The sequence below is a fragment of the Gavia stellata genome, chromosome Z (assembly GCF_030936135.1).
Source record: "Gavia stellata isolate bGavSte3 chromosome Z, bGavSte3.hap2, whole genome shotgun sequence".
Taxonomy (NCBI): domain Eukaryota; kingdom Metazoa; phylum Chordata; class Aves; order Gaviiformes; family Gaviidae; genus Gavia; species Gavia stellata.
Window position 1 is genome coordinate 36,146,356 of NC_082637.1, and position 19,752 is coordinate 36,166,107.

Consider the following 19,752-nt stretch of genomic DNA (forward strand, 5'->3'; position numbering starts at 1 on the left):
GAAATACGTCTTTGAATGCAGATGCTTTACATCACACAAATGTTGGAGGACAAAGAACAGATTAATTGCTGGCCCTAATGTTGCATTTGTGAGTGCTAAGAAGTCATTCCAAATGCTCCAAAAAGGATTAATGCAATATAACAAGTCTATTTAATTACTGAAAGACCAGTGATCCTCATTTTAATATAAGCAGCTTTTGCTTTACATGGAGTCTGTAAATAGATCAGAAATTATTACAGGACAACTATAATTCTTGTCCCAGAATATTCAAGTTATAGCAGCAGTGTAGTGAAAAAAATGTGTGAAAGGCCAGGGAGGACTATATACGCACTATGCATTTGTGCATGACAATGCAAGATTAGGCCCATGTTTTACAATATACCAGCACTCCTCGCTATACTTAAAATGCAGAAACAATTCTTATCCCGTATGTAACAATGTGGTATCTGTTTCCCTAACTGGGGGGGAAAAAAAAAAAGGCAACAATTAAGCTAGTTAATTACACATAGCTTTAAAAAAAAATTCCCTCAGGTTTAATAAAACCGAAGAAGTCCATGACTCCTACAACAGCAGCCTTTATAGATGACTGAACTGTAGGCAGTGAACTCACCTATGAATGCATATATGGTAAAATCACAACTTGATATAGATTACTTTAAATTATGTGTCTGAATCTAGACAGCCCTATCAATTTTCCAATTCTCTTTTCTGCACAAGCTGGTTATTCTTTAACTGGAAGATAAACAATAGAATAACTTTTGATGTTAACCCTCAGTTAGCTGTAAACTGCACTGCTTCAGTATCACCTGGGGAAAGTGCATGGACAGACTTCTTTTCATTTTTATAAATTAATGTCACTTCCCACTCTGAGAAGTAGACACAGTGATTTTGTAGGTGTTGATGTTGTAGCTGGCTCATTACCAACCCTAAAATATCATCACAAAGGAAGGAATGAGGAAAGCAATGACTTAAGGAGTAAAAGTAGAAGGCGCACTGGGTCCAAAAGCACAAGTTACTAATTAAGTATTTAGGAGGGTTTCAGTACAATCAGCGGGGGCTTCAGGCAAAGGTAGGCCCTCCAAGACAAGACTAAGCCCTTACAAACCAATGGTCTCCCCCTCAGCTGCCTCACAAACCAGACCTGCCCAAGTCTGGGAGATAAAACAGGATGACCAGCGCATTCCACACACAAGCACGCTGTTATGTTAGCGTGGGTTTCATCTCACACCTCAGCCCAAACTCCTGACCATCCATCCTCCTCCCATGCTGGTGTGCTCTGGTCCAAGCTACTGGCCCACTTGACTGAAGAACCTGGACTCAGAGCAGGGGGAGGAATGGGGAACCAGGCTGAGCTCCAGGCCACCCCTGGCAGGCACTGCAGATGCCTCCTCCATGGTGCGCCAGCTGGATGAACATACACGCAGCTGCCCATGATGATAGCTTCTTTTACCTTTCTGTCTAAAGTATTTTTTCCCTTCACTGTCACAGGGCAAGAAAACTCAGACAGCTCTCTGAGCACACCAAAGCCCCTGCACCATGGTCCCATCCTCCAGGGCCAGCCCTGCCCAGGGCTCCTGCAGACTGAAGCATGGGTGACCTGAGGAGTGCTCCCACCACAGACGCGGTCTCCTGTGGCAAGCCGACTCTGCTGCACCGTTTCCCTCCGTCACCCTCTCCCACGGAATGGTACCACCGCAGGGCTTGGGGTGGAGGAATGCTTTGTGCTGGCCCTCCCTGCTTGGGCAAGTTTCTTCCGTCCGGGCATGAGAAAATGGGTAAGATATTTCTTTACAATGCAGAGCCCGCTTGGGGGCTGGGCACCAGCACACAGATTTTGCTTGCAGTAAAATACAGGAAGGGTTATAACTTTTCAGCCAGTGCATATCTCAGTATTTCACAACGCTTGCTGAGGCAGCGCTGAAGCAAGCGGTGCTCTCTCTCCCTCGGACCAGAGGCACAGAGAGACTAAGCAACCTGCCTGTGGTCACCTGGGGAGCTGCAGCAGTGCTGGGGACCAGGACAAGGGTTTTTAAGTCATGCATATAAACACTGAGTTATACTTTACACTGTCATCAAAGCGATAGCATTCAAGCTCCTTGCATCAGCATTCCCACCCTCCTCCTTCAGAGGAACTATGCAACCACAATTAAAATCACACCTAGATTGTGGAGTTTCACACTGAAAGAAAAGGTTTGCTCACTTACAAGTGCATGGGAATACTGTATGTAGACATAAAATCTGGTACTTTTTTTCTTTTTCAAAAAAAATGAATGAGTTGACAGAGAATCAGGTGGACTGTGGAAATACAAACCTGATCATAGGCTGCTGAAGTCAGTGCATAGTGCTGTGAAAGAAAGTATGTTTTAAATGAAGTCAATTTGATTGAGTAAATCTACTCACGTGAGCAAATTTTTCGGGCTAAGGCTTTAAATTAAGAACATACCAATTATCTGATGACCACTGGACTACAAATTTACTGGTTTTGTAATGGTACCAGTACTAGCATATGAGCTTTCTTAACCCAGCAAGGCTGTATCATGCCATCAGTTTTTCAACAGATCCAGTCACTGATTTCAAAAGGCACTGCTTCCTAAAATGGCAGCACAATGCAGCAGATGATTAGACATAACACGCATCTCAAAGAAATAAACTGTCCTAACAGTCAAATTGTAGGTAATTGCAGGAAGCACAAAGCCTACATCAAGAAGCTGACATTAGCATCAGGGACTTTGACATTAGGCAGCCTGGCGGGATATGGGGCCAACGACTCCCCCCCCATGAAGGGTAATTCTTAAGGACAAGTGGTTTCCCATAGAAGCAAAGCATTTCATTAAAATAAAGAAAGAAAAAAAAAAAAGGCAGAAGACAAAGATTGTTCTTTCTCCCCTTTTGATAAGTTTTGATACTGCATCAGGCATAGCATGTGAAGTCCTTTGCTTTAGAGACCACTGTTGCTCCTGAATACAATCTGGGTCTTTAAGGAAACGATGTTTTGATACTAAAGAAATCAAATAGCCACTTACGACATGTCAAGAAATTATTTTGATCACTCTTTTTTCCTAAAAATCGAAGTGGTGTGCATACACATTACATTTTCATCTCAAAACATTTTCAAAGCAGAACCTTCTTCCCAGCACATCCCGCTCGAACAACATTCACAGTGAAAAGGGACCAAGTAAGACTGATGGATGGCGTTTGCCCCTGAAAAACATAATGAACCCGTGCACCCTAACAGAAGAGAAATGCACTGCAGCCTGAGAGAGGATGGAGTTTCCCTCCAGCCCCTAGAAATCCTCCCACCACCTCTTCCACGATGGAGGACTGTCAATTTGTCCCCATCGCTGTCAGCAGACAAAAGGCGGTGACACCAGGAGCACACCCAAGGGAAGACATGGCTGCTCTGGAGGGACACCGCGAAACCCGCTGGAGTGTAAATTTTGGGTCAAGGTCTTCTTGTCAGCAATTATGGCAAAGAACCAGAGGAAGTGGTGTGGCTGCTGAACAATGGTGAGGTCAAGCAGTTCGCAGCCATTTCATGACCTAGACAAGTCAAGGTCAAGAGATTCAGGTAGCAGCTTGGCCTGGGCATGAGTTACAGCACAAATGAATTGTTTTAACAAATCGGCTTTGGTCAATTAAACCTAACAAGACATGTTGCATCATGTAGCAGGGTTCTTGACACTAAGGCCAGGAGCTGAGGCCAGCCTCGTAAAACATGTCTTTTAACGTGGCATAACAAATTAAAGGTAATCCATCCAGAAACTACAGATGTCAGAATAATAAAACACAAGTTGTCTTGACTAGGAAATGTTTTCACACTTTTAAATCAGGGACAGTGGAGTGTAGTCATCCTATCAAGCCGTCTGGCATCATTTTCAATGGTATTAATCATGCTATGGAAAACCGATGCTGTAGTAAATACACTTGCTATCTCTCAGACACAAGGCACCTCTGTAATAATCTTCTAAGCAAATCCAGCATTTCCTTGTTAGTCGCTTCATCAAAAAAGGCTGAAGATGGTTTGGCATTTTACGCCAAGGTAATTCACAAGCAAAATATACATATTCTGTAAATACTTCAATTATATTTAATTTCTAAAGACATGGAGCTTGTAATTACTGGATTCTAATGTGTGCACACTTCTTTGTTTCTTTTTTAAAGAAAAATGTGTAAATCCTACAACATCTTCTCAGAAGATTTCTTGTGAAGGATATGGCAAGATAACTGACTAAAAATTTAAAATACAATGCTAGATTTAAGATAAATAGTTCATACTTACCTTTCACTTGTTTAAAGTCATCCTTTATGAAAACACATACAGTAATTCAGGTTGATATATCTTGAAGATTGGGAAGACAAATATATAAACATTATGTTCAAGACCTAAATATTTAAAATTCTCAATTGTCAAATAACAGCAAATAATCTAGAAGATACTTAATTGTGCAGAGCATTTGCATCAAACCAGTATCAGAAAACTTATCTTTTTTCCTAATTTCTCAATGGACACGCTGAGATTCTCAAACAGAGTTCACTAACTGTTCATTTTTGCACTTGGCTTTCCTGTTCACTCTCTAAGGAAGGAAAGGGGAACTGTTTTTTTCAATTTCCATGTGTACTTTTTCAGGGAGGAAATAATTAAAAGCCCACATAAAGCCATAGAGATGCCTTTAGTGAAGGTGCCTTTATGGAAGAACACTGGAAAACATAGATGTTTCCCTTCTGCTCCAGACATAGGCAGTTACTGTCAAAAAGTACAGGGTTTCTCTGAGGGGAAAAAACCACTTAATGGTTGAATGGCCTTCAGCGAAGCTTTCGCACCATGCTTTCCCCAGTGCTGTATCACGGCAACTTCTCCTTATTTCAATTCTGTTTCTTAGAGTAAAAAAAGTAGTTTAAAACGTGCCAAACACCGTAAGTAGTTAGGAGGAAACTAACGTTAAAACGTCTCCGATGTCCCTATAATTTTAAGTCACCTTTTTGACTTGAGGAGCAGCACAGGGGCAGGAGGGATGTAACACACAGGAGTCATGGGGCATGAAGGCAAAAGCTCTGGTCCTTGGGCTCGCTAAAACCATCCAAAACGCTATTATTGATAAACACACTTTAGACTATCAGCCCTTTCTCAGACAGAATCCGCCACAAAAGCCAAGTCTGAAGTGCCCATCTCCCACCAACTGTGAAAAAAGCTAGAACAAAAGTCACACGCCAATAATTAGGTTCCTAAGAAATGGCTGAAGAAATATATTTATTTAAAATAAAAAAAGCATAATATACTTCAGAAAAGGCAAAGAACCTCTCTGAAAGGAGAGTTTGGCGGGGGGGGGGGGGGGGAGAGTGTAAGAAAGTAACCTTTCTGTAAATAAAAAGGTGGGGGGGAAAAGAACAACAGCTGTGCTAGAAGAGTATTCCCAACTTCACACACAACTCACTGCTCCCAAACAGTGCAATATACACACCCACATCGACTCTCTTTTCTCTTGGACAAAGCTAATAATCTAAGATACACTTCCCCTTTACTAGCTTCTGAGCCTTTCAAACCTCTTCTAATCCAGGCTTCACTGCCCTGAGCCAGGTTTTTAGCAACTGCTTCCAGAAGTTCCACCAGAGTTAAAAAAAATAAAAAAGGAGAGACAGAGTAAATTCATGAAACCTCCCTGTAAGGAATGACATCTTGTTTGACATCTGTCAAACAAACTGGCTAATCACACAGACCTTCCTCCTTTTTCACATTCACTTAGCATCTGGAAAGTGTCTCCAGATAAGGGATTTCTTCTCCACCCCACAATGGAAAGAGCAACCCTATTCAGTTAAGTTAGCCATTTAACTTGATCTTGAGATCATCCTGACCCGAGTGATTACAGCAAAGCAACATACCACCTTGCTGTTGAGACTGGAACATAATGCTTTAGGAAGTCTCTTGAATTACTGTGCTTGGCACTGTGGTACGCTGCTCCAAGGACCAGAGCTTCGGAGGGCCACCAGTCCTTGAGATGTCTACATTCCTATACTAGCAGCAGGGAAGAGGAAAAGGAGGAAAAACAAGGAAGAAGGGAAACCTAGAAAAAGAAGCGGACTTGACAGCAATCTCGTGCAATTAACTTTAAAATCCAGCCTGCAGTGGTATTTAGTGTTTAATTATTTTAATGAAGTTTTCACAGTTACAATGAATTCAATATGCATGAAAATTAAGAAATTTAAAACATAAATCTCTGCTGTTATTTGAAGTATTTCCTTTATGAATTAGTGGCCTTATTTATAGTTTAAAAGCATTTTTTTGTTCCCAGTATTGTTCTTCTGTCTGAAACTACCGTGAAGCAAGAATCTTCTGTTTTCTTTTCTATTCTTTACTTTATAGCTTCTCGCTATCAATCTAAATGCCATTCATAAATTAACACTGACCTTTAAATTTTCAACTAGTTGCACAGAATTTATTTAACCATAAGCCTCTTTTGTCTTAAACACAATTAATGTCATTTAACCTTGTGAAAATTACTCCCCTTGGTGTATCAGGTAAGAAAAAAACAGAACAAGCTAAAAGCTCCTTCCTAAAATGTATATATATTTCGTTCCTGACTGCAACAGTAAAATTAAATATGGAAAATTCGCTTTCCTTTCTCATGAACCTGTCATATGACCTGCAACCCTGTTCTGAGGGAAACTAAAAATAAAAGGAAAAAAATATACATTTCGAATTCTTTGGATCTACTGTCTGAACGTGAGTTCACATATACACATTCTGAAAAATGAAAATTGGTAAGTGACCTATTTAAATGTTTTAATAGCCTGTATCTTCATAAACAAAGTATCTATAATCATCAGTTGAAAAACATTATTAGACCTGTATATGCATCCAACTAACCTCCATCTCCTACAGCAAATGTATTTCCTGCCTGTAATTTTCAGCACAATAGGAATACTCAACAAAGTAGTCATCCAAAATTTTACAGTAGAAAACAAGAAAAGAAATCAATACAGTGTGTTCTTCAGTTGACACAAATTTTTTTAAAATTACATTTTCTGCGTGCCTGAATAGACTGGAATTGCTCAATGTAACTCAAAGTTTTAAAAAGGTTTACTATTCCCTATCAGATTCTTAAACAACAAAAATATCTTCTCATATGAGAGCTGATAAAATATAAACTCATACTTCTGCACTGGCCTTCTGATTCAAAAGTAAGATTTTAGCGCAAGGGATCAGCATGCCATTTTCACTGTGTAACTAACAAGCTCCGGGAGCACCTAGACACCTATAGGAACAGGCAGTAATAATCTCTATTTCCTGTTGTTCCCAGTGTCACTAATAATTCGCTGTGTGAATGCCAACGAATCGCCTTGTACCTTGACATATCCTTCTGCAAAACCGGTAACATGTTCTACTCTGTGTTCCCAGGTGAAGTATTCAGAAGGAGGCAAATCATTACAGCTAATGGAAGTAGGAACAATCAGCAATTCAACGGAATGATTGATTCTTTGAAACCCATTTTTTTTTTTATTAATTGTACGTGGAAGCGTCAGTGCACACAAGAAACGCAAACCCTCATCCAAAACCCATCTGGGTGGTGTGACACTTAGACGTATGACCATTATACAACTTAGGCAGAAAGGAGACTGCTTAGAACCTAATTCTGATTGTGATTTTAAGTGGAATTTCTTGCAGTCACGGCAAACTAACCAAACTCACTCTTTTATCATTTTAAAATATGAAAAGTAGTATTATACTACTGCTGTGTTATCTATTTTCTATACTTACTAAATGAAAACTGAAGTATAACACGAAAATGACTGAGCAAACCTAGTCCAAAATTTCGGCTCCCTACAAAAAACTCACAGAACTCAAAAAGCTTAACAAAACGATCAAGCCATTGATACACCGAGAGCTCACCCACCCGCTCCTGCAATTCAGATCTATGGCGCTTGAAAAAGAATTACAATTGCTCCGGGGGGGGACGACACGTTTGCGTTTCCCCAAGCCAGGCAGCGCGCACACGTTGCCAGGGCTCTCTCAAGAGGAGCTGCGATACCCCCGTTCCGTTCGGCGACGGGCGGCCAGTCTGCCGGCGTTAAGCTAGGGCAGCAACACTTTGGCAGCAATGCCGGTGCGGCGCTCCGCGCCCCGGCCGAGACGATCGGCGACGGCGCTCACCAGCGCGCAGAGCAGGCTGCCAGAAAGCGGGGAGGCCCGCGCCCCGCGCCCCGCGCCCCGCGCCCCGCGCCCGCCGGCGGCCGCCGCCCGCCCCGGCGGGGAACCGCCGCCGCCCCGGCGGCGCGGCCGGAGGGTCCTGCGCGCACAGCCCTCCCCTCCCCAGGCTGCGGCAGCCGGCCGCGCCCTCGCCCCCCCGCGTCGCCCTTCTCTGCCTTTCTTCTTCTTCCCTGCCCGCCCCCCCCCAAGAGACAGGACACACTCGGGCGATTCAGCCGCTCGCGCAGGCCAGGCTTCCTTCTGTGCAGCCCTTTGGGTAGAGCTGCTAATCCTTCTTATTAATTAACGAGATAATAGCAGCTAACCGGAAAGCAATATTAATGCTAACTATCTAGGAAACTTCCAACAGAAGTGATTTGGTCTTTCTGCTGATTTCCTGGTAACAAAGTCATGCGGCTGGAACTGTAGCAGCATCCCGATGGTTTACGAAGTTAAAAAACCAAGAGCGCCTGAACAGTGTCGGACTGAGGACATGTGCATCTATTTTCTGCCCTCCTTCTTGGATAGTTTAAAAGATCCTTCCCTCCCTCAACTTCAGAGTTTATTAACAGCTGGGAATGCGGGCTCCCCCCATTATATTACTCTTACACAAGGACAAAGGAGAGTGTAAACAGTAACATGACTGATCTGAGAAATGTACTCTGAGAGGCACATGCATTAAAAACACTTACAAATCTTTATCATTTACATGTACACTGCTCCAGTCCTTTAAACTCCCAAACCATTTCTCAAGGTTTGTTTACGCTTCATTCAGGATGTGCTGAAACACCTAGTATCAAGGTTGCATTTTATTTATGCTGCAAAAAACAGCAGAGATGACGCGGGGATTAGGAATTGCGCAGATGAGGCACATTGCTGTAGATATTTTACGTTTTAGAAAAAAACAGCAATGCAATATTTAATTATTTTTTAAATTAGCCATTGTAAGAGCAAGTAAAACATCTATCAGAAGAAGGGATTTCTATTATCTGGGTTCTGTTGCAGCAAACAAGTACAGCAGCTTTCATTCACTGATTGTCAAAAACTTTCCAATGTGCCCACTGCAATGCGGATGCCAACCAACGAATCAAAGGCATTCAGCAACTAGACAAAGAGGGTCTGATGCCAACCTCGGTGCCACTGGCAACCATTATTGGCACCGAGCACATTGTCTGCCTTTTTTTTCCCCTCTCCTGGCACTCGACAAACAAAATGGCGGTTCTTGTAGCAACGGGGAACGCAGCATAAGTGCTGCACTGAATCCAATACCTTCAAATGATTTTATGGACTGAGATGCGTCTCATACCAAACGATAGACACTCTCTGATGCCTGACAGAAAACAAAAAAAAAAAAAAAAAAAAAGAAGACAGTTTTGTCAATAGAAACAACGTTCATGCCATTTTCAAGATCTGGGCTTTTTAAAAACTCGGGGGGGGGGGTGGGGTGGGGGGTGTACCTGATACACACAACAAGCAGAGACCCGTAGAAATGTGTTATCATTAACAATTATTTTGATGTTAAACATTGATCACAATGTGTACTTCCCATTTTCTTCCTCCATTTCATTCAAAGGAACAGCATTGCAACCTATGTCAAGACCCTTTTTCTTTTCTTTTTTTAAAGATCCTGAAGCACAAGAGGATAGTAGAAAGAGAATAGGTGGGGGAAAAAAAAAAAAGATGCTGAATTCTGAGGGAGATGAGTGAAAAGTAGAACCAGATGAAGTTGGTCAATGACAGAACTTCATAGGTCGGTCCTTATTTCTTCTTTCAATGCAGGCATGGAAGTAGAAGCTCTTTTTATTAAGAACTGAAAAGATTATTGACACTTCTAGATCTGGAAATTGTCAATATATTGTAACATTACCCTGCACTGCAATGCGGATGCCAACCAACAAATCACAGGCATCCTAGGCTAAACAAAGAAGGTCTGATGCCAATCCTGGTGCCACTGGCAACCATCACTGGCACTCAAACTATCCTTCCTCCTTTTTTTTCCCCCTAATCTTCTTTTTTAAAGCAACAAAAAACAAAACTGTTTGGCCCCCTTATTCATTTTATGTGCTAATTCCTTCTTCATATTTCGTTCAGGGATTTAATTGTTTCTATGCCTCCGCTTAGTTTTTACATGATACTATTAGGCGGGTTTATATATTCTAAAAGCGAAATAAAAAGCAAAACATCATGTGTATAAGGCAGCATTTTGGTTGACTTCATGCTTATCTATTGCAAAGTCTGCTGCTCTTAAATGCACTACAAAGTGCCACAATTAACCTGCTTTCAATGAGGACAGAGAATCAGAGTTTGACGAAACGGAAAAAAAATACGAAGATAACTTAATACGACTTCTTCAAGAAGAGAACCAACAGATGTTAATGGAAGATTTACTGTGAAGCAGCAAGACAGATACCAAATACATGCAGTTTACAATAAACAAAAGGGTCTACTAAAGGTGACTTGGTACATAGAAATTAGCCAGCTTCATCTTCCAGTATATTCTCAAAGTGGCATCGTGTAACTTTGAAAGTTATAACATTACAGCATGGTTATCTTACTAATTTCTGATTAGACAAATGTTTTAAGTAAACGCATCTTGTCAATCCATTTAAATCAATAAAATGAGCTATGCCCTGCAATTCCTTCTCTCACTTCAAGTTAGTGGCTTCCAACAACTTAAAAGTCGACAGTGTGTAAGAGTACTCTCACCCCAACTCCTTCGGCTGAAGAGCTACTTAAACTGTTTTGTCTCCTTTTGTAGTTTTGACTTTTAGAGACAGGTAAATCCATTAGAATTAATCAGTAAGCTATGTCATGCAACATAGGCATTCAAAATATCATTTGAATTTTTCTTCACAAAAGGAGTACAAATTATTTGCCATTAAGCTATTTTGTTTAATGTTATCAAAGAAATCTTTCTTCCTATGTTACAGGGGATCAGATTTAACAGACTCTGCAGCTACCTAAAGTCGCTGCAAAATATCTAAATGTTGTCTACTGCTGTGGAGAAAGAAATACAAAAATGCAAGCCAGGAGAAAAACCAAACCAAAACAAAGAACCATATTTTTTCATGATGAATAATCCAAAAACATGAACCCCATTTATACATTCAGGTAAACACAGTGCTCCACTTGCGTGAGTAAATGCAAAACGACAAATTCACTGAAAACAAAAAGGTTGTCTTGTGTATCTGTTCTTTTCAAGAACGAGTACACACCGAATGAAGAACTGTGCAATTTTACTTTTTTGTTACTAACAAAATCCATTCCGTTTGTTTTCCAGTTAAATCCCGCAGCTAAGTATCGGGCATCAGATAACAGCCTGCCATCTGCCCTTCTGCGGGCCATTTCTGCTCACTACCAGGCCAGGCTGTGAAATGGCCCGCCATCTGCCTACAGTCAAACTTTCCCTAGTTGAGATCTGTGGCTAAAAAAGAAATGCTTTTATTACTGCTGATCAGTCAGCAATACAAAGACGTCCAGAGGATGGTATAATCACCAGAAAGAACCAAAATGACCCCTCACAGAGAAAAAGCATTTCAGAAGGCTTAGTATCAGAGAAAAAAACCTCTATCAACTTACAGCCATTTACAATTTCCGGGAACCTGCCTATGAATGTTGTTATCTGAATGTGCAATATGACTAACATTTTTTTCCCTGATAGATGATTATCAGAAGCCCTGTTTTCATTTTCATTCTGTAAAACTAAGTTTAAGAAGCTTTTCCCTAGTGTTCCTGCAATTTTCCACTTTTCAATTATCTGCCAAATAAAATTAAGTATACGAGTGTGATTATAAAAACATACTTTTCATGGAAAATTCTCTCGAAATATTGCAACCTGCATCTTTGTTTTAAAGCTCAGATAGGTAAGATGAGCTAGTGATGTAAAGGATGAATAAAACATTAAATACTGTATGCTGTAATTCTGACTACACGTGGTATTTACAAAGCAGTATTTCTGTGCTGAAGTTTTTTCATATTTTATTTTATAGACGTGACAAAGTCTACAATCGCTCTTCAAAGTGATAGTAGGTTCACCAGTTTAAGAATGAATTCTTGATTCTTTGTAACAACAAAGACAGTAATAAATATTTGTAGCATTTATTGTGATTGTCCAATTGCACATACCTGCATCTGTTACTAACAGTACTGAGGGAACTAAAAACAACGCCAACTTGAAAAACAAGAAGGATATTTTCTGAAGTCACAACTGGAAAAACTACACAATATATTGCCGCTTTTTGACCAAAAAAAAAGGCAACTTCAGCAGAACTAAAGTACCACCTTGGTGTGTCCCACTCTCTCTTGAAAGAGAACAAGGCAGGTATGTGAAACATACATGTCATTTACACAGGTCTGTAGGAATGTGCGTGTATCTAAGTATATACATATACATGCTGATTTACATATGGATATGTACCCACATTACAGCTAGAGACCACAGAATAATGTTTCACTGGAAGCCAGCCCATAGGGGAAACAGGACTACTTGGAATCAGAGTTTGACATACTAACATAGAAACACAACAATCTGCTTCCTACCTTGCTCCTGCACGTAGTATGCCAAAAACAAATCAAGCTCCTTGACTGATACTGTTATGTGATGTGGCTGGACGCAAAGTGCTGGATTTGTGCAATGTGGGGATTTCATGAGCCGCTCTCCATCCGTACTTTCCAAGGGGATGCCTTTGAACAGGATCACCATGACTAGATCCAGACGCCAGACTTTGTCAGCCTGTCGCAGGCAGTCGATTCTCCTAATCTTACCCTTCTGGTCAGGATTGGACAACACACAGCATGGGTGCTTCTTCCCAGTCACCGTGAGCACAAAATCCTCCCGGAACTCTTGGCGAATATCTTTGCGCAGCTTGGCCAGGAGCCTGGATGCCCACTTCTGTTTAATTTCAGGCTTTTCGCTAAGTAGCTCATCCTTGACTGCTCTTTCCTCATCCTTTGACATTCGTTTCTCATGTTTTTTAAAGTACTTGCGTTTTCGAGCCTGAAGGTTGAACCAAGTATAGGCAATTGCACGGACATGTGGAAGAAGTGCCTCAATGAACGGGTGAAATTCATCCTGTGGGAAGAAGTGGAGGGAAAAAAAAAGAAGAGAAGAAGAAAATGCAAAGTCAGTAAGTTCTCGTAATCAAAGCAGTATCAAGAAAGGTTTCTGAAAATCTTAACGTGAAATTCAAGGTGAAGAGAATAAACACTTAAAATTTACTCAAATTTCTGCGTAACACCTTTTATGCAATTACTGCTATCAGGCAGCAGACAAAAAGTACACAAAGAATCGTATTTTCCCCATATTTCACTCTTTGAAAGAACCATGTGAAGATTTTATTTTGTATGCCTCCCCTCACTTCATCCCGCAACGCTGCAGAGACAACATCATTTAAAAGAGATGCTATCAAGACGTTTTGTTTCTAACATTTAAATATCTGCGTGAACGGCTAACATCAAGAAAAGTACCATTGCACAAAGAGGACACTATAAGGTTTTAAAAAATCTGAGCAGAAATGTTCAGAAGGCTGAGGCGAATGCCACAGTTCATTTCTCTTCTCTGTGGCACAGAAACACAAAGCATATACATGCTCAGTGTAATGCCACACAGTTCCCGCTTTTGGAGCATGCTCTCAGCAAGAGACTGCTGGTGGCACAAAGAGCATGCGCCATTAAACTTGATCCATTTTCTTATCAAACGTCCAACATTCCAGCACTGAAACAGCACCATTCCAGTGGTGGTAGCTAGAGAAACCAGTACACAGCAAGGGAAAGCGGGCAAAAGACACAGCGTGTCGCACACAAACCCTGAACAGAAGCTTCTGTACTTTCAGCTCTTCAGGCTTCCCTCCCACCACCCCCAAAACTCTGTAAAATAAAAGTTTATGAAGTTGAGAAGAAAAATTACATTTATGTTCTTCTGGCAGCTCCACTGTGGGTTTTGAAGCCCCACAGAGTCAGTTAATTTGTTAGCTGATCACATGAGTGTGGCAATTATTCTAAACCCCTTAAAAATCAATCTGAGGTGTACAATGAAAAATGGCAACTTGGCACAAACTTTGCATTCTTTGTGTTTCTGCATGCTGTGGCAGAGTGACATTACAAGTGCACTCCTGGTCAAATGCTGCTTTTGTGAAATCCATGCGATTTATTTACAGTTCCAAAATATCCCTTTCTGTCAACTGCCTTCACCTGCAAGTTCTTGTCTTCTGCCTAGCAGCGATACGGATTGCATTAAGGAGGTAATGCTTAGCTGTCGTCTACAAGTACATCCTATAGCAATTAAATTAATTCGTTTTGTCTGCTTAAAGTACCATCCTACACATCCATGTTAATATCTAAATAGGCCTTTCCCAAAAACTAATGCCTCTTTTCCGTGAGCAAATCCACTGTTTAAAACAGCGCGATCTGCTTATCAAACATTACTGTATTTTGGTTTGGAAGGGAGACCTTAGGGGAGGTATCTTTCTTCCTGTGTGCAGGTATATTTAGTTCTAAATACCATGCAGATTGCTCATCATACTGAGTGGCACGGTGCAATCAAACTAAAACGGAACCTTTTTTATATAATTACATTCAAGAATACAATTAACAAACTAATACTTTAGCTACGTTGCTGGACAAAGAATGAATTATGTTTAATCAATAGGCTGATTAACTCCATTAGGTAAAAATTATGAAAGTATAACTAATGGTCTCAATTATACAGAGTTCAGACTGCCATTGTAGAAGCTTCAGGCCAAGAATTTAGTATTTAAATGTTCACATTTCAAACAAACTTAAAAATTTCCTGAATGGTAAAAAAACCCACTAGATCTAGTTACCTCACTTCCCTAACCATCCTCAAATCAAACAGAAAACGACAGAAAAGTTGCAAGCAGGTTACCTATGACCATGTTACCTTCACGGAAAAAAAGAAAAGAAAAAAAAAAGGGGGGGGGCGGGGAAGAGGAGAGAGAGACAATATAGGAAGATAATTCAGGACATAAATGATTGCATTACAGTATGATGCTTGACAAAGAGCCACAAAGGCAATAATTAAACTGATTAGTAGTTTCCAGCAGAGGTTTGAACAATTCTGATACTATACAGGCACATAAAACTAGGCCATGGAAAGAGTTAAACCACAATCTGTTCTTTGTGTGGGAAGGCAATACTGCTCTGAGTAACCACAGCCCATGATAAGACTTCCCTATCTTCATACGCTTTCTGATGCCATGCTTTTTTTCCCCTCAATTATAACTACTAAAGAAAGTTTATTTTTTCCTCTACAGAAGTCATCTTAACCAAAGTATTCAAAGAAAATTAAAAAAAAAAATTAACATAAGCATAAAGACTGCACGGTGTTGAATCCTTTCAATTCATTTTAGACTGAATAAAACAGCTTTACTACAGATTTTGAAAATTCTAACAGCTAGGGCTAAAGGTGGGGCGAAGGCAAGGGCTGAAGAGCTTTGAGAGAAATTTATTTTTGCCCCAATGCAATGATTTCCTCTACATCTAAAACAGACTTCAGCATTTGTAACTCAAAATGGCAATAAAGTTAATGTGGAAATATTCTACACTACTAAAATACTGCACATCTAGTTTTCATTTTTAAGAAGAACATCACAAACTGCTTTGGAATGGCTACGCCTGTAGGTAATGCACATAGTATTACCAATAATAACCTATAGCATTTTACATCTATGAAAATTTTATAGAGAAAAAATCCACTTTTTAAATTCCAAGCTGTAGTGGTTGAATGTTTCCTTTTCAAAGACTGGGAAGGAAAAAAAAAAAAAAAAAAAAACCCCCACAACTTTTTAAAACTGCATTCAGGCTTTTCTTTCATAATATCATTGAGTCCTGAAGATATAAATATATGTGAAAGAGTGTGAAGGAGAAACTCAGCAAAGAACATCCTGTTCTAAAGCAAATTATCAGATATCTTGGAGAGTTTCATTGTGCATCTGGAGTCCTTTCAAATGAAACATTACTTGACAAGAAGAAGTGCCCATAAAAATGATCCTAAATGGAGATTCGCAATTAATCACACATGTTCTCCACTAAACCTCCTAAAAAGCCATCTACAGAATTTGATTTTTTTCCCCCCTTAATATTCATACAGGCAATATTGAAGTATTTTTTTCATGTGGCACTTACCCATGTGGCACAGTTGCTCTTGCAATAAAGTGATTTACAGAGGTAAGATTTTCAAATGTCATATCAAATGGCTCAGGTGAACCATTGTGCACTTGCAATTTAAATTAAAATGGAAGTTACTATATAACAGCTATGTAGCTTGTAAATAAAGAAAAAAAACCCCAGTCAGCTAATGATGATACATAGGCCAGGCTTTCTTTTTAGAAAAGGTAAAGGGGAAATGCAGCACCCTTCTCCTATCTTCCACTTTTATAAACTTTGTATCAATTCATGCAAGATTTAACTGAGGACCATACAATAAATACACCAGGCAGAAGTCTAGAAATTTTATACAGAAAAATTCATGCACTCAGTTTCCCTGCATGGATTTTGTCTGTGCCTAATGCAACAACATATTCTAGGAGGAAAAGAAAATGACACCATATTCTGAGTTTCCTGGGCCACCATAACATAAAAATAAACCACAGCAACAATATCACAAGAGACCAAGCACTTAAAGGCATGCGGTAACTGCATCCTATCGTGCCTCAGCAAAAGAGATAAATGCAGTTTACATTCATTCCAAAACAGCGGGAAGGAGACATATGGGAAGGAGAGGAAAGGAGCCCCAAAAAATTAAATTGCATTTGGTAAGTCTCCATTCTTCCTTGGAGTTATTTTACACCCACCAAACTTTTATTGAAAGAGCGATGGGTAACATTCGAAGTGCCAAGTTTTGTCTTAAAGCTATACTTTGGATTTTAGACTTCTTTCTACAAGGTGCTTCAGCGCTGTCTCGGCACAAACTGAACTACCGCTTTCACAAGGAGCTTGGTCCAAACAGGTGTTCTGTGTTTAGAACTTTTACCAAAAAATTTTCTTCTGAGCATACACTACCACAGTCAAGATGCATCACAAGAGCCCTAGAGACAGAGAACACAATAGAGACAACAATTTTGGCAGTACTACTTTAACTCAGTCGCAACTCAGAATAAGAGTAATCAATCTTTTGCTTTAAATAAATAAATAAATAATGCAAAGTATAAATTCTCATTGCCAGTGTAATCTTAATTTTTAATTTATGGCGAGGAAGGATGATTTTTTAAAATGCCTTTTTCATTCCAAATAGATAGGGAAAGATTCCAAATTAAAGGCAATTTGCTGGAACTGTATTCCATGTATGTACCATTAAATGGGAACTGTCTCTGCATGGCACATGATACGGCGTGATTGTAAAATATTACAGAGAAGTTATCAACGCACAGAAGCCAGGAATTGCTTTCTCGCACTTACAGCTGTAGAAGTATAATGTTGTGTTTGTGTACACACCTGAGTACGGTATTTTCATAGAGATTTGGAAAGAATGAGGAAATCTATTACAACTGTGAGTCCAAAAAGCAGACATGAGAAAAAATGCCATCAGAACAGGAAACAACAAAATTAACTACCCGCTGTAGCAGAGGTGGTAGTGAAAATGTTTCCAATATAAAATCCGCTTTCTTAAGTGGCACTCTCAGGTTTATACTCTGGCACCGAGGTCTTATTGCCCATCAATAATTTCACAGGATGGCGAGCCCACACAGAATTAATTTTTACTAATTGCAGATTCCACCAGAAGTAATTATTCCTACGTGTGTACCTGCAAGCATGTGCGTATCTGTTACACAAAACGCTTCCTACATGCATTCACTTCTCTTTTGAAGAAGAAATATCTCAACAGTACTCTTTTCCAGCTTTGCTCCACTGCAGCTCACGTTTACTTGCTGAAAATATCCATATCTAAGTCAATCACACTTAGATGCCAAACAAAATATAAACAATAAAAAATGTGTCAGCCAAAAAGCTACAGGACTGTATCCAATCACTGAATAAGCCTTATCGTTGTTTCCATCTTCATTCACAGCTTATGAATACTTCAGTCCTTTTGAATGGCAATGCTTTCTAATTGTGGCATAACTTAAATCGTGTTTATTTATTCACCGTGCAGCGGTGCGCGCATCGTTGGCCGCGGGTAACGGCACTGCGGGAGACGGTACTTTCGCACGTTTTCGGCTTCTTCGGCTATTTGTTGCACCAATGTGGAAGCAAGCGGTTATCGCCTAATCAGTTTACATCACATCCTCCTAAGAGGGACTCTCACAAAAGCTTCTGAAAACGGTCCCCGGGCTTCGCGGACCGGCTTCGCCCCCCGGGACGGGCTCCGGCGCCCCGGCGCTCGCTCCCCGTTACCGTACGCCCGCCACGGGCGCTCCCGCGGCACCCGGGGAACTTCCCAAGCCTGCTCCCTGCGCCCCCCCGGTCTCAGAAGCTGCCCGTCGCCGCGGCGGGGACCCCCGCTCGGTCTGCCCCCCGCGCTGCCGCTGCCCCCCGCCCTCCGCGCCCCGCTCCGCGGCCCCGCGCGGCGCCGGCCGCGGCTTCGCCCCGCTCCCTGCCGCCGTCCCGGTGACAGCCGCCGTCGGGGCTGGAGGAGCGGATGCCAGCGCGGCCGCAGCAAACGGCCGGATCCTTCCCCCCGCTCGGGAGGACGGAGGCTCCTCCGCGAGCAGCGCAGTTTAGCTGGGAGGGGGGAAATGCCATGCCCCTGCCTAACCGAGCAAGAAAATACGGCACAGCTTGGTCATCCCCCCTCGCATCGCCCTCCTTGTTGGCAGGCTACATATTATTAATTAAGCACAAGACGGGATTACTTCGCACCGGCGAGCGCTCATTTTTTCTCAAAAACAGCACTTTTCCTTTCAAACCCTTCCATCAGACTCTGCCTAAGCTGGCGAGCTGAAAAGCGAGCGAATCGGTTGATTCCAATCAAATCAATACTTCTCAAACCTGCTTTTTAGCGTAATTATGCTCGCTTCCATTTTGTTAACCTCCGACTCCTTATGCACCAACAATTAACAGTATTTGTCTACGGGCGACACTTTGAATGGATCTCCCCAAAACAATGGCCTGGTACAGTTCATTCCCTGCTGTTCCCCCTGCGAGAGGAGTTTGGATCTGACAAGCACTTACAACTGTGCTTTAACCCGTTGCAACTACTAGCAATGACTCATTAACAACTCACATACATATAAAAACAAAACAACAACAAAAAAAAAAACCCCAAACCCACGTGAAAATAAATAAATAAAATAATAACAAATAAATGACATAAAACGCGTCTATACCTGAGTGAGACAGATTGGAGAATACATCATGACTTCGCTTTGAGAACACGCTGCCCGGAGAGCCCCTAAGAAAAGCCTCAAAAAGGAATAATTTCATCTATTCATTTTACAGTCATCTGAGACTCAAGGAAGATGAAATCAATCAGGACGGGGCTCTGCCCTGGATCACCACAACTTCACAACAAACCCCGGTCCTCCTTAAATAGCCAAAGATTCAAGTTCACTCCGTGTGCTAGATTTCCCGGGGTGAAATCCAATCTACACTTTTAACCCTCTTGTAGTCGGCGG

General features: G+C 41.1%; 1 protein-coding gene across 8 annotated transcripts in view; it reads right to left on the bottom strand.

Annotated features, from left to right (window-relative positions):
• Window positions 1–19,752, bottom strand: part of NFIB (nuclear factor I B) — a 284,093-nt gene that overhangs the window by 159,270 nt on the left and 105,071 nt on the right. For 4 of the 8 annotated variants that reach the window (XM_059833889.1, XM_059833887.1, XM_059833886.1 and 1 more), the window contains exons 1-2: window positions 19,465–19,716; window positions 12,722–13,253 (exon numbers count right to left, since the gene is read on the bottom strand). In XM_059833889.1, coding sequence (XP_059689872.1) covers window positions 12,722–13,253; window positions 19,465–19,494 — 562 coding nt within the window. In that variant the 5' untranslated portion in view covers window positions 19,495–19,716. Of the gene's footprint in view, window positions 1–12,721; window positions 13,254–19,464; window positions 19,717–19,752 lie in introns of those variants that run through there. The other 4 variants (XM_059833888.1, XM_059833885.1, XM_059833884.1 and 1 more) reach the window with 2 other exon arrangements.